We start from the raw sequence: 16305 nt of genomic DNA on the forward strand, positions 1-16305 counted from the left end.
TGTGCATGAGAGAAATGGAGAAGAACAAAGGGGAAGCCTGTATAATAAGTATGCAGCTCTAATTTGAATATTGTTGCATGTGTGATGGGGGGTGGGCCAATTTCATATGTCATGCTGCATGTCACAGGGCCGGTGATGGATGACGTGATGGATGGAGGGAGAGGCCTTAAAGGGAGAAAAGAACATTTTTCAAAAAGACCACTCGCCTTCTGACAGTGGCCAAGAATCTTAGGTGGATGCTAACTATCTTGGAAAAGGCTGACAGGTCACAGTCAAACTAAGAAAGAAAGAAAAGGTGCCTCTGTTCCAACGGGTTTTTGTCGAGGCTGCATTAAGTATGTCAAGCGTAAAAGGAGAGCATCAATCCCTAATACATGAGCAAAGCCACCCATTCACTAAATGTACCAAACAAGAAAACATTAACAGACTTTTAAATTATCAACCAAAATGTATTAAAAAAATATTACAAATGGCTAAAATATTGGGTAAAGAAAAAAATAGATAATCCTTGCAATCAAAATAAAATGTTTCATGTGAGTTAAACCCCAAAATAAGGTAATGGCACTCGCAGTAGGGTAAATAAGTATTATAAATATTACTACTGCTGATTCACATGAGAAAGGTTCCAGTAAAAGGTTTATGTGACAGCAAAGGCAAATATAACTAAATGAATACATTAAAGCCAGTGAAAATTAAATAATTGTGCATGTCTGTTCATAATAACGTGATATACCAGTAAATATCTACAGGCTGAGTACAAGTTCTTCTCTTTTACCTGCTCTCTGTTATAAGTCTTACTTTCTCTAAAGGCCATTTTTGGCTGAAAGGATGAAGATGTACAATAGCCGTTGTCAGCATTGTGAACTGCAATATCCAGTGAGGCCCTTCACTCAATGGGCTTCACTGACTTCTCACATTACGGCATTTGGACAGAAAGAGACAAAACCTGTTCTCCAGGTCCCTGGAAATTAAGGGGATGATACTGTATCCTCTGAGGACAACAGGATAACTGTGGCCTTCAACTGACACCCCTTCCTCTGAAAGACTCATATCAAAGACAGGAAAAGAGTGCTGGATGAACAGCAGCTGGAGATGATCACACAGGGCTGTTATGGTGGGTGGAAACCCTGCGTCTTAACACTAGCTTGGCTCCCTTGGCTCTGGTTGAGCAAGCATAGTTAATGCCAACACTTAGTGATGCGAATCTCACATAATAGCAGTTGATGCAGAAGAACGGAAAGGGAGAATGTATAGCGGGAATGCTAAGAAACCCCAGCCAGTTCAGTAACAAAACAAGCCTAGGGCCAATTGTTTTCTCAAATGATATCCTAGTACTTTTACTTGCCTTATTTTCAACCAACCAAAAAGTGTACGTATGGCTATTCATTTATGTCTAGATACTGCGGACAAAGACCTGCTATCTTCTTGGCAATTTATGCCAAACAGAACAGCCATGACAGGCTAAGGTTGGATGACACTGTTCTCCATTCACATGTTTCCTGTTAACTGCCAGGGAAGGCTGATGTTCCAACCCCATATGAGTGGACTAGCTGGAAAATAATAGCATGCAGCCACAGCTGAGGGTCAAAATGTAATATTGTGAAGGGCAGAACAATGCCACATCTTCTCAAATGTTCTATGGAAGCAGATATTATGAACTCACTGTCATTTCCACACACAAAAACAAAAACGGTACAGAAAAATATGCCCCCCAAATGTCAGTGTAAAGAGTATGCCATTATTTTCCAACCCCTGGCTGGATAAACAGAATTTTGATTAAGCAGATGTCAGCACATCACTAAAGGTCTTCCTGTGACTTCTGGGGCCAAGGGTGAAAGGGTAGATTGGACAGCTGAGTCCCACACAATATTATATAAACCTATGGCATGCCTTTGGTGAATAACAACTTCACATAAGGTAACCATAGGACACCATCCATCTGGTGGGCAAAGCAGCATAATTATAAGCTTCAACTGAATAATTAGTGTCTCTTTCTGTTGCTTGCTCTTCTAATGAGCTGATGTCAAACTGGTTTTGCCCAGCGAGCACCAAGAGAGTGTACACATAGGGCTTGTTAGCCAAACGGGTGAAGGTCATCTAGTCAGCTAAAGCCCTTGGTATATTTACACAATCAAAAACAAACTGGCTACTCTGTCCACAGCTCCCTGTTCAAACTTAATCAGTATACATCTCATGCAATAATAAGTACTGCCATGTAATGTCCAAATTGTGTGTCAAATGTTATTTAAACCTCTGGGGATCTTAAGAGTGTATGCCATTCATACCACCTGAAGCAGAGTCACATTAATATTCCACGTCATACTCAAAACGCGGTCTTATCAGGCCTTTGATCAGGCATACACTCATTTGCATTAGCACCGGGCTGGCTAACACTGCAGGTGCACTATATTCTTGCCAGAAAGGAGATGAGGAGAGAGAAAAGACTGATATGTTTCTTTGGCAGTGCACTCGGATCAGAGACAGAGGACTCTTTAAGAGCTCCAGCAGAGGGATGCCTGGAGGGTGCCAACACATAGTAGAAGAGATATGGGGGTGGTAGCTAATGTGGAAGTAATGGATGCACCATCGATGGTGCTTCCCTCCCTAAATGGTCTTCTACAAACAAAGAAGGACTGCAGCAGACTTATTTCAAAGACTAGAGAGGTGATTTATTTTGCGATCTTTTTTGGGCAGTCATCTAGGTGTGCCTGAGGGAGTCCCCAAAAGGCACATTAACACGGCATACTTTAACCAGGTCCAATACTTTCATCAATTACAGGTTTTATATTTAAATCTCACAATTATTGTTATGAAAGAACGCTACACACGCCATGTTTAACTGCTTTTACGTTTTTAAACACTAAATAAACCTTTTACATATTTTAACCACATTCTTTTAGTTTAAAATATTTTCTGTCAATGTTACCTTAACTAAAAAAAGTATACAATACGTAAATGTATATTATGGATATTTATAATCTGTATTGCATTTTACGTTTTGTATTTGGCCACAAAAAAGTAGCAGATCAGCTGCAGACAGCGCTCTGAGTGCTGGGTGAGGAGGTTGATATATGACCATAGTAAGAGAAGTTTAATCATAAATCTCTGGCAACCAGCTGAGAAGGGCAAGTCTGTGACATGATGCAATTTACTGAGTTGAATAGGTAGCAGGCTGTAAGCCTCAATCATTTGAAGCCTTGATGACACAAAGCTGATTCCAATACCGTTGAATGTGCTCCAAGCTGTGCCTGTCCGGAGATGTCAATCATAATTCAGCACTTGCTGGGCCAAATTGATGTCCCTCATCAGGGAGCCAATTCACTTAGTTTTCTCTAATCTTCCATGGGTTGGTTTAACTGATTAAGATTTAACTTTGCAGTATAGCACAATTATGGACTCTTCAATAATGAAGGCATGGCACTTTCAAGGTGCCATTGCAACTCAGGAGAAAATATTAATAACTGACTTGGCCATGCAATGTATCATCCTCCTCTGAGCAATGTATCCAATGATTAACATACTGCCAGGCTAAAGCAATGGAGCAACACATGCAGCTCTTCATGAGTTGACAGAGGCACAGCGTGGGCTACGATTGATAAAGCCTACGGTATGCTAGTCTGTAATATCTAAACCTTATTTAAAAGGCTTGTAATGGCTCTGGAAAGGTTATGGGATGCTCAAGATAAGTGCAACAGCAGAGCATCATCATATCATTTATGATTCTGGGTTCAACAGAAACTGCAGCTGTATTGTATTTTTTAAAAGAAATCCAAATGTATTTATTATGAAAATGGTATTTTTCTGCAATCACAACACTTATGGTGCATAATATAATTTCATTATGATGCCACTGTGCCAACTACTCCACGAATGCCTCTCAACTTGCCGTCTGTCTAGCTGTGTAACAGATTGGGGACTATGGGTCTACACAGAGCACAGTGTGAAAGAGTCATGGTAGAACTGGCAAAGCCCGACCTCATCCCAGTCTGAGTTCATACATTAGAGAGTGGCTTATCTCGGCAGCTTAGCACTGAAGAGCTGCTAGACTGGCAACTTTCACTTTTCCTCTTCAGGTAGCACTAAAATCCTTATCTTTATCAACACAGGGGTTGCACTTATTTCCCTGCAAAATGAGACCAACTCCACATTGCTGTTACTGAAATGACGGGCAGAAAAACAATAAGATGGTAAGAAGTAAGAAAGGGAGGTCTACATTGTATTTTCTTAGAGAGATAACTAAAAACATCACCCATTAATTTATTTAATAGTAATAATTCCTTTTTCTAAGGAAAATAAAATAACTAAGATTATAAACAACTTTGCTCAAGTAGAGAAACCATGAAAAATATGTAAGTGCATGTTTTCATCCAAAACGAAATGTTATAGCAACACAATTTATTGGCGGCCATTCAACTTCAGCTGATCCTTCATAATATGTATATCATAAATGTAATCATTCGGGGCATTACAGAAGGGAAAAAATCATTTTTACCTAAAATTTGCTCTTTAAAAAGGACTTATATTATATATTTTGTAAAAGATCTCCAGACCTTAAATCTGAAGTAAATTGAAATCTTGCCAGTTACATCTGGTGATGAGTCACCAAGTAACACATTTGCATTAAACCTGCCCAGCTGCTAGTTTGACACACCCTCAATTGAAGGGTCTTAGAGCGAGCTGGAGCCTAATCTGAAGAGTAAGTGGTCACCATGTTGAGAAGACACTATTTTCTACTTTGCAAAAGGAAACGTCCTTTGTATGGACTTCCGAAGGAAGGGGAGTTGAGGAAGAAATAGCCCAAATTCATTTTTATGACTATTCCTCATGAGTACAACTTCTGTTATCCAGTTATGGTAAGGGGTGTGTAATTTTGGGGGGGGGAACACACTAAGCAGTGGACTAATCACAAGAAAATGGGCCAGCTGACTAATCATAGCAAACTGGGCTTTTTGGGATGGAGGGGGCAGGACATTCAAGTACCAGAAAAGGAGCATAATAGGTCCTTTTTAATATCTCTGTGCAGCAATTTGCCTGAACTGTAAACCACAGCGATGTGTTTATTTTCTTTTGGCTTTAGAATCCACAGCAGATTAATGAGAGCTTGGACATTCAGAAAGGAAGCATAACATATAAATCTACTTGGAAATCAAATCTTAATAACAAGTGGTGTCACAGTAAACTGCAGGTATTGGGAGAGGTTCTCCTATTATAAAAGCAGGACAAGTAAACAGCGGAACTAGATAAACTGGTTTTTCGTGTGCCATGTAAAATCGCACATACATCTTCCATTGCAGAATACAGAGCACTGATGTTGTCTATCGCTAGCTCTTCAGCAGGTCAGCCGAAAATAGAAAAGGCCTTTCATTCAGCACCATGTGATGTATATCACAACTGAAAAGCATGGTTTTATGAAAGCCTTGAAACACATAACAGTAATACCACAGACTGAAAAAAGGAACCTTTCAAAAGTGTTCTGTGCAGTTAAGAAATATAAAAAAAAACATTATAGGAGGTCAAGAAAATGTTTTAGAAGTCATGTGTTACAGTGTAGCCTAACAAAAAAAAGATCTATAACCAGTTACCTCTGAACCCCCCTCCAGAACTCGTTGGACGCTCAAAAGAAATAAAATGCTAGGGGAAAGTGTTCAAGTATTTAGTTGTAAAAGTTTACAAAATTGTTAATGATTACATCTTATGTAAAAGTACAAATGAGGAAGGATACAATATATTAAAATAGATTCAAGCATTTATGTCATGGGAGCTCTAGACCATTACTGAGTCTGCTCTTTAATGGAGACTGATAATAAATAATTCAGCTAGCCCTCTGGTGTTTAAAAAAAAAAAAAAAATACAGAAGACACCCATAACCCAAACATATGCTTGCAAAACCTGCAAAATGTGTTAACTAATAAGACCCGTTACTGATTTGACAAATAGCCATTATTGCAGTTTAAATAAACTGCAGCATCCACAAAACATCAGTAAGATTCCACCAGGATCAGTAAAACAATATAATGTGCAATAACAAACTGCTCTGTTTTATCAGTTTGCAATCCTATGACCCAGGGTTTGCGGCACAGGACTTGACACTGCACCAGTTTAGCAAGTTTCACATATGCTACTGTTAAAGCAGGAATAAGAAACGAGGAGAGGAGCTGAATTAATAAATTACAGAGTTAATGTTTCCCTGATATTTATTTTAAAACCTTGCCAAACCAGTTCAATAAACACAATTAATCATAAATTGAAAAACTGGTCAAAAAGTCTAAATGCACATTTACAGCATAACTTCTAAACATACTTATCTCTACACGCACCTGCTTTTTCACAATAGTTATACACAGTACAGGTGCAGTGCTCTTTACCAAGCTAGCCTCTGTTCCACTATCTGTATTACTTTTCTCATATAGGGTTCTTTCATTGGTCTTTTTAAAAGGCTTAAACATGTGCTTTAGGTTTTGAGCTATTTTACATCAGAATGATTTGTTAGCATCCAACAACAACATATATCCAAGCATCTGCACACTGTATAAGATCCGAGCTGCAGTTGTGAATGCTGGTAAAATAAACTTAGACAGTAAGTGATGACGAGGTGCTCATATTTAACTACCAAGCATCTTCTGTAAGGCGTGTTTGGACAGAGACCAGAACTCTCTAATATAATGTGTTCTGGTTTTTATTTCTTCCCAACCAATTTTAGGTTGTCAAAAAACAAAATACAAAATAATCCGACACCTTGACTGATCGTGGCTGCCAGATAATTAACAGTTAATCACAACTTAAATACACTGCAACATTTAGCGTGCTAACATCATCTGAATTCAATCTAAGCTTAAACCATGCAATGTTACATTACTACTTCTTCTATCAAATTCCATATCCTCTTCTCAAGCAGCTCTGCAGATGCCATACAAAGGGCATGCGCTAAGATACTAAATACAAGGATCATAATGATAGAAGCTGTTATCGTAATAGGCAACACCAGACAGACGGTCATTAACAGGTCTTTGTCTGGTGTTGCCCATTACGATAACAGCTGAACTTCAACAGCATCTTGCCTTAATAGCATATAACAGTGTCATTAACAAATGCCTTAATAGTAATGTTTTTGCCCTCTACTTATGAAAGGAGCCCTCAAAATGCTTCAAATGCTGATTTATCTTATAATCAGGGTTATTTGGACTTTGTAGTAAGGAAATGAGAGAAATAGCCTCAAGACCCCAGAAAGTTAATAAAACTCATTTGTGATTGCTTACCCTGGTGGTTTTAACACTTGGTGAAAACCCCTCAAGTGTCAACATCATATCTACATAGCGTGGGATAAAAGATAGCGATAAATGATAAAAGACTTAAGTTATTCACAAGTCTAGCCTGAGTGTTTTACAAAACGGTAGAATCAGAAGTCGAGTGATCTCAGCCTTTACTTTAGTCGCACAGAGGACCTTGTTGAGAGCCCCTCCAGTGTCATGCTCATTGTTTCCTCTGGTGCTTAACCTTGTGATTTCCTCTCGTACCAGCAGCGCTTTAAGTTGACCCTGACCTCAGCAGCACTTAGAGCACACGTGGAGAAAAATAAGGTGTAATGACACTATATTCAATTTTTTCTAAAGATGAGTACAGATCCTTTCCATTAAAAAATCTTTAGCTCTGGCTACAAACTTGCACATCTACACTCACAAACAACACACCTGAATGTTGTCAGTAACAACACCTGCACACATTCGCTGTTGTTCCGCAGTTCACCAACAGGTTCAAGCTGAGCTTGTTTACAGCAGTTGAGAAGAAAAATAGAAAACAAACAAAACCTACTTAAGTTCTTGTTATATTCAGTTCATTAGGTGATGTAATTAATTGTCCTTCAACCACAGGACCCATGCCTAAGCCGTCCTGCAGCAAAGCATACTGAATAGATGCAGCAGCACTGACTGGTCTCTGACCTCCCCGTGGAGGGAGCAAGTGGAAAAATCTCCTTGGGGAATCAGTGGCAATTCCCCCACACAAACACTCCTGTATTTGTGTGCAATCAAATTAGTAAGATATGTTCTGCATTATTGTGAGCACTATAAAAATCCACATCGGGCTTATTTTTGGACGACGTGAAGCAGGTTGTATGCACCAATGAATACAGAATGAGTTGGGACAGTGCTTAAGAATGACTTTGGGGAGGAATGAGTTGTTTGTGCCTCGATTGAGAGAAGCAGTGAATGATCAGGTGGTTTGCTGGGCTCCTGTAATTAACAACCTCAGCCAAATCCAGCCAGGCATGACCAGCAAATTAACATGCAGCAGCTTTCACACTCTATCCCACAGATCTGCTCAGTGAGCAGAAAACCAGTACAGGGCCACTGGCTGAAAATAGCCCAGATCACAGATTGTCCTTTCAACTTCAACCTCCACTGACACTATGATAAGTTTCACCAATCTGATTTATGGTCCAGGTATTACAAAGACAATGAGACACAACTTACAATATATTGTACAGCCTGACAGACAATGAATTCAGGTCTATCAGCTACCAATAACTCATCTTGTGTAAAAATACTGATGGAGATTCAGAGTCTTGTAGACATTTAGGATGACATATAAAGCTAGTCCTCTGCCATCACATGTTATGACAGTCTTGTTTGGTGTTACTGAAATACACTATTGTACAGATTTGACAAACACTCAATTTTTCATCTAGGTTAAACACTGTTATTGCAAATAAAATGAATAGTGGGATTTACAAAAACACAAAATACTGCCAGCGATTAAATGAGGCCAGCGTCCCTGTGCTGTCCTCCACAGCACCCCATCTCTCATCACTGCTTCCTGTCCACACAGGAAGCAGCAGCACCAGGAGGAAGTCCATCCTTAGCTGAAAGCACGGTAAAATCAGGGAGGTTGGGGGACGTCAACATGGAGGGCCTTCTATCAGCTGCTGGACAAACAGACCAGCCTTATCTTTAACTGCACATGAGGGAAAGAAAAACATTGGGGACAAGCAGGGCTCGGTATTGACCTCCACTTTGGTTATAGTAGTCTTGACATTGAAGGTGTGCTATGATAGCAGAATGATCTAGGCTAACCATGTTAACTTTCAACAGTTTGATTCAAGTGAACTGACAACTATTGAACTGATACTGGCTGTAACAGCTGTGCAACGGTGCAAGAAGGCAAATGTAGTACTATGACTAATGAATGCATGTCTGATGCAAGCATGCATCAGTCTACACAAATAGTTTAAACTCTTCACATCTAAAAAGGTACCTTGTTACAGTTCCAGTGATCCCTCCTTTCTACTGACTTCTACACTGCACATATTTTGGTGAATTTAAGTTAAATGTTACAAAAAAAATCAGTCACAGCAAGATATCTTAAAGGTTTATGAAACGTATTATATCACCTATTTTTTTTATTTTTGTTTTTACCGTAGACCATGTTATGTGGAATATTTTGGTAAATATCAAAACAGATAAATTGCACTAAAACTCAATGTTTTATTAATGAGTTGTTGTTGAGCACCTCTGGACGTTTATTTAGTTTAGTAAGACAGGGTTGGAACAGGCACGCAACGATTTAAAGATAACATTAGAATGAAAGAAACTAAATGATATCATTGTTTTGTTTTTTGCAAATTCGAAATATGTCAAGGGTGTAGTAACTTCAACCAGTTAAAGAAAGAGCTAGATGAAAGGTCAATGACATTCTCATTTCAGCCTGAAGTAAACGAAGACTTAGGTTTGTGATGTGTCGAGTCAGAAAGGAGCGATTGCAACGTTTTTAAAATAGCCTGGATGACACAGGACGAAACGACAACAAAGGCTGTGGTGGGCATCTGCTTCTCAACGTCTGATGCACTGACAAGGCAGCATCAGTTAGCATTGGCTAGCTAGTTAGCCACAACGGGAGCTAGCTGGCATTAGCTAGCGTCCATGCCTGATTATAGTGCGACTTGTCTGATATTATTACGTTAAAAAAATAAATGAAAACGTGTTGCGAGTGGCAAACACTGTATCTCTCGAAGCTGGTTTTTAGTGCAAATATATGTAAAATGTCAGCAAGCTTGCATTATTCACCGCAGTGACAGCCTGCCAGCTAACCTGACGCCTTTTGACGTTAGCTGTCGGCTGATGCCAGCTAGCTAGCTCGACTAGCTAACCGTCGGCGATGCAGCATCAAAAGCCCGGTGACATTTCACTCACCTAACAGTGACCGGAGGTGTTTGAGCCGGGTGAGTACATCCTTCTTTGGGTCCAGAACTTTCTGTGTAGATTTCTTGACATCTCCATGTCCCCTTCGAGTGAACATTCCGCTGTAAAATGCAACCGTGGAAGCTGAAATCACCTGTGTTTCACCATACACCAAGCCTCCAGTGTGACTGTCACTTTCTTCACCACCACTCTATGCCTGCTCGGTAAACATTCGTCCACGGCCGCCAGTGTCCTGTTTTTTTGTGGGTGTGTAAACACGGAAGCGCCGCCTGACAGAGAGGAGTGGTCAGAGTATATTAAGAATACGCCTCCTTGTTTATAACCGTTCCAATTCGTATTTCCAGTGAGTTTGTTTCGTGAATTTAATTATTCATTCCACCTTTCTATATGCTTCACTTTTTCGTTTAGGGTCAATATATTGCACGGGGAAGTCAGTGGGTTCGTCTCGTTCGAGTCCCTTAAAGTTACCACTTAAAAATTAGAAAGACACGTTAGAGTGCACTGTCCTGCAGCTAACATTAGGTTGATCACTAACCCTAAAACCCATATTCAATGTTAAACAATCGATTATACATTGTCTCATACAATAGACGAAGGAGGTGGGGGTTAGGTTGTTATAATAGCTCCCAAGCGCCCTCTGGTGTTTGAAGTAGTTAAACACAATTCACCGGGAACAGAAATATGTAAATGCATGCAAAGGAAGAGAAAGAGAGACTTGCAAATGGAAATAGTCAAAATATATGAGACAATAGCTTGTATGTTTGAGATAAATCTGCAACAATTGTTTCTTTTCATTTTTGATTTATCTGCAATTTATTGGCTCAATATTTTATATAAAATATCATACACAATTTTACAATGCCCATCAGAATTTCCCAAAGCCCACATTGTCATATCCACATTGCTTGTTTTGCCTGACCACTAGTTAAAACCAAATGATTTTCAGTTTGATATGATAGAAGAAAACAAGCAAATATTCTAATTTAAAGGACTGGAACCAGTGATATTTGAGGGGTATTTTTGGTTGGTTTTCTTCAATTCACTGATTGAATAATTGACTAATTATCTATAGGCTACTCAAGAAATTACTTATTAGCTTCTCCAAGGGCTACAAGAAAATGTAATTAAAGTCAAATTATGATGCATATTTCACACATTCCAAGACTAGAAGAGTGTTCTGTAGGCTTTATTTCAACGTGTGCAGTGCAGCGCTGAGCATGGACAACACGTGGCACTTCTTTGATTTTGAGATACTGGATAACCACAATGTAGACTACAGTACTTGTCAATATGTTATCATTACAATAAAATGTGTGCGCTTTATTTGCAAACAGTTTTCATTGATGACATTTGGACTTGTCATAGGATGATATGCACAGGCGTAATTAATCAATAACAATGGCCACATTCCATTTGTGTTTCACTTCCAAGACTCTGTGTATGTTGGTACATGTTGAATCTAAATGGAACAGAATATCATAAATGTTATTGATGCACCAGTTCTTTCCTGAGAAGTATAGTGTAAATAAATGTGCTGTTATCTGTAATCTGCTGCTTTGGTCATATTGTTTGTCATACTGTAGAAATGCACATTAGTGCATTATATCTTACTGAAGTTAACACTCATTTTAGTCAAACACCTGCATTAAAACTCTCCCTAATATCCATAACTAAATGCACCAATTGTTACAGTGCAGTTATGAACGAACCAAGGAACCTAACTTCCAGATGAAAGAGACCTGTATTTTTTTGATATTCACACCCGCTATGGTGACACTCACAAAGAGACAAAAGGTAAAACACTTCACTGCTCACTCAAGCCGCTGCCACTTGACACTTTTACGTTTATGTTTTATGTTATTTTTAAATAGAAGAGCTATCCTGCAGTAAAGTAAATTTAGGGTTATGCCAAATTGAACAGAGTTCAGAGTGCTCATGACTAATGGATTTTCAAAACGCTCTCAGATGGATCTTAAGTTTGAAGAAAATTGGATGCATCCGTTCATCAACTCTAATTCACGACATTCCATGAAATCTCACACTTTCTCTGAACCTATCTGTCTTATTTTGGAGGCAATTCATTTTGAGGCTAAGCTGGGGGGAATTTTTTTATTCACACATTTTGGGCACAATCTCATTGAAGAGAGAGCTTAGACTGTAGAGTTCAAGTTTGTGACAGAGAAACCTCTTTTCAGACTTAGTATTAGATACAGTCCACTAATAATAAAAATAACTATGCCATTGTTCTCACATAACATATCACATTATGCAATACTGAAGGTTTTTTTGCAGACATACTTTTATAAGATAAAGCTTACTGGTATAAAAAATAGATATATTTTAGATTTTTTTTTGTGCTAAAAAAAACACCCACACAAGACTCAGTGATAACCAAATTTACCAGGAGATGGCGCCTAAACCATTGGTGATTTGAGGCAAACAAACATACCAACCAAGCGCTAGACATATTGTCAAAATATTTTCACGAATAAAAAGTGAATAATCATGACCTGCAAATATAGAGATGTAAAACAAAAGTCATCAAATTAACTCATATGGCAAAACAAAACTATAAGCAGAGAAAATGTAAGACATGTCTCAGAAAGGAGAAGGTTTTATTCTAATAACTCAACTCTGAAAGTAAAACAAAAGCATCAGCCAGTCTACTGTGGAGGATCTTATACTCTCAGACAAGACTGCATTTTATTTCTTCTACCACCCCTGGATATTGAGCGCTGACAAATTTCAAGGTTCTGCACAATGGATGTCTTGAATGATAGGAGAGGGAACAGAGGGTAGTGAGAGCAGAGGCCAAAGAGGAGGAGTAAAAAGAGGAGTAAAATCAGCCTTTGCCCTGCAGTTTGGTATGACACTCATTATCTGAAGTGGGCCATTCTGAGAAAGGAGGAGGTTGCCTGTCACAACAGATGTTGATTACACAAAACAGGGTAGTTTGGAAGGATGTGCGAATAAAACACAAGCGCTCGCTCTCTCTCTCTCTCTCTCTCTCTCTCTCTCTCTCTCTTTCTCTCTCACACACACATATGCAGGGTTATTGTTGGTGCTTTGTCACCAGTCTTAATTGATTGTAATCACCATTCCTTCTTGGCAAACCTCCCCTGTTCTTGAAGTGGAGGTTATTGCTTATTATCTAAGATGGCATGGACCTACAATAATCTATCAACAATAACAACGGGACTGTCTCTCCAATCCTGCACCTGGACGTATTTTCATTTCTTTGTGATATAGCATGGTCTGAGGCAATTCAACCTTATAGTCTACTATAGATTCCCACGTTGCTTTCTCAAAGATAGTTCAGTGCCAAATTAGACAATTACGGCGGCAACTGTGATATTATTTTTGAATGAGATAATTTATTTCAAAATGGGATTTCCAGAGTATAAACCAGCATAATTTATCTTTTTCACACAGGCCTAGAATTGCAGATTGCCAGGGCCTGGCATAGAAATGAAAGCCTCATCATGACCAAATGGTGGCACTGTAGCCTTACAAATGTGGGCCCGGCTTCTCATGGCCAGGCTGTCGGACTGATTCTGATCCAAGGTTTGAAAAGCACTTGTCTGCTCTAAATTGTTCTTATAAAGTGCTTGGAAATACTTGACTTTTCTCCTTATGTGGTTATGGATTTCCTTTTTGTACAATTAAGTGCCATTAAAAGCTAATATATCCTGTTAAACCACATTAAGGTGTTGCGGTGAACAGTGGCACAGTTATCAATCCGCGTATTGTGAATAGGAGCCCACTCTCCGAGCATTTTTTGAAATCTATATTGGACCATTCAGAAACTTCAGGATGAAAGGGATCAAAAGGGAAATGTCCACAGGGCTGCTGATTTTTCTTGCTGTGAGACCACCCACAGCTGCTTGACATCACTACGGAGCGATGAAACGATGAGACAAAACCAATCTGAGTTTGTCTACCGCAGGCATACAGACGTATAGTGGTTAATATTAAAACCTTCAGAATTATATTTCTTTTGTTCACCATATTTTTGTATCAACCGTTTGAAGACTTTTCATGGAAAAACAGGTCAAATTATATTAAATAAATGTCATTCAATTCACGTCAATTCAAAGTGTTAGGCCCACAGTTTTATTGTAGCACAGAAATTTTACATTTGAAACCTCGATGCCATTTGTTAACAGCAGGTTCTGCAACAAAGGCACAAACAAGAACTCCCACCAGGGGTCGTCGTGGTGCCCTTAACCACCAAGGTTATCTCACAAGTAACAAGTTCAAAGCACATTATTTACAATTGCAGAGCCTCTTACTTGAATTTTGGGAATGCTGAAAATGTGTACGTTTTTCTGAAATGACTAAAATGGGGATACGTCCCGTGGCCCTGCGTTGAATTCTTTGTCTTACTTTCTCAAACACTATCAAATATGCAGCTCTGTACATGGATATAAGCAATTTGCAAATCTAATGTTTGTAATGCACACTGTAGTTTGGAGCACATCTCCATAGAGGTTAATTAGGGGGCACTTTGAAGTAATTAAAACAAGAGCATTATAAGGCAGCAGTTTCACATAAGGCACTCATAGCAGCATAACCCATACTTAATTAAAACTCTTTGCTGACAGCATTCTGTATCTTCTCAGGTAATCTGCTGTGAAATTAATAAGGAGGGAGAATTAAATGACTAATGTTGGCAAAGAAAGGCTATTTTTTTCCTCCTGCCGTATGCATGACAGGGTTCTCTATCTGGATCCTTATTGTGCTGCAAAATACTTCAGGTTCTCACCGTAATCTGATTCCAATTTCACTTATGGCGTGACACCGTAGCGACAAGCCAGGGGGACGTTTAATTGAAATGTCCATGCTTTTTAATTGGATTCTGTTAAGATGCGATATTACCTCCTGAATTACAGTCTTGTACCTTTAAATGCTGATAGAGAATGGTTTCCAGCGGTGATCAGTTAAGGAGCTGAAATAATGCCTCCATTCAGCGGCACGTCACCATGTAGAGGCAAAAGAACATTCGTGAATTTAGAATACAAACTGTTCAACCTGGAACCTTGCATTTCAAAGACAGAAATCCATCTAGTGAAATGAATGTTTTTGGGGTTTTTTTTTTAACAGGGTAGTGCTTCAGAGACAATGCGATACTTTAGCATGCTCCTGTTGTGGCAGACATGGCATTCAAGATATCTACTTTTTTTTTTCTTGTGAGATTTCTTTATCAAGCTCCATTATTTTTACACAGTCATGGAATACACCACTCTTTATCACGATGCTGTATTTAGACCCAGACATGGCCATTACCAATTGTACAGTGGCTGCAAGATATCCATTGCAAAGGCAAGTGAACCAGGCATTCATCATATCATAGTTAAGCTGAAGGCGTTAGCGTCTGACTCTGACAGGTGATGTGTGGGTGGTAGGCAGCAAAGCTTCCTTCACCTCCTCGAGGGTTGTGCTCTTCCAACCTCCTACATTGAGATTTGAGAATTTTCCCATTCTAGGAGCCGTGTCACCCTGCTGTGGCTGTGCAACACATCCCTGCCTCCTCCACCTACATCCATGACCCCCTCTGATAAGCTTGGCGTTCATCCCTTTCACTGATTAGTTTGCTGGCAGATTGAATGCCCATGTCCACAGCCCTGTGTCAACCCCAGCTGGCTCTACCTGTGTGTGGTTGGATCAGCAGGTGGCTGGCACGCTGTCCAGTGTGATACTGAAACCATTATTTATACATAACAGTTCTCCGTGTGCTCAGTAAAGCCATGTTTCCTGCCTTGGGAATTAACCACCTTGGTTATTTCATAATTCTAGGGGGGAGGGAAAAATGATTATGCCTTGATTTATGCTTGAGATGCACCGTTTTGGAATAACTTGGAAAAAATGTGCCGTGTGATTCGAGGATTCATATTCTGCGAGGATCCTGAAAATGCGAGGTCATTAGTAATCTGTCTGTCCAAATCCCCTCTCGTGCGTGCGTGCGTGCGTGTGTGTGTGTGGTTTGAGCGAATTCACATGCGTTTGTTTGTTTTCCGTGCCACGGCGGGCCCAAGTTGGAGCCACAGGAGTGTGAAATAACAAGCACAAGAGGGATTTCACGCCTTTACAGAGCTGAAAAGGAATTTTTTCT

At 39.4% G+C, this 16305-nt stretch overlaps 1 protein-coding gene across 3 annotated transcripts in view; it reads right to left on the minus strand.

Moving 5' to 3' along the window:
• ralgapa2 (Ral GTPase activating protein catalytic subunit alpha 2) overlaps positions 1-10430 on the minus strand; it is a 98425-nt gene extending 87995 nt beyond the window's left edge. For all 3 annotated transcript variants that reach the window (XM_084014022.1, XM_084014021.1, XM_084014020.1), the window contains exon 1: positions 10185-10430. In XM_084014022.1, the coding sequence (XP_083870148.1) occupies positions 10185-10290 (106 nt within the window). In that variant the 5' untranslated portion in view covers positions 10291-10430. The remainder of the gene's footprint in view (positions 1-10184) is intronic.
• Positions 10431-16305: the final 5875 nt, after the last annotated feature.

Source organism: Eutrigla gurnardus (assembly GCF_963514095.1).
Source record: "Eutrigla gurnardus genome assembly, chromosome: 7".
Classification (NCBI taxonomy): domain Eukaryota; kingdom Metazoa; phylum Chordata; class Actinopteri; order Perciformes; family Triglidae; genus Eutrigla; species Eutrigla gurnardus.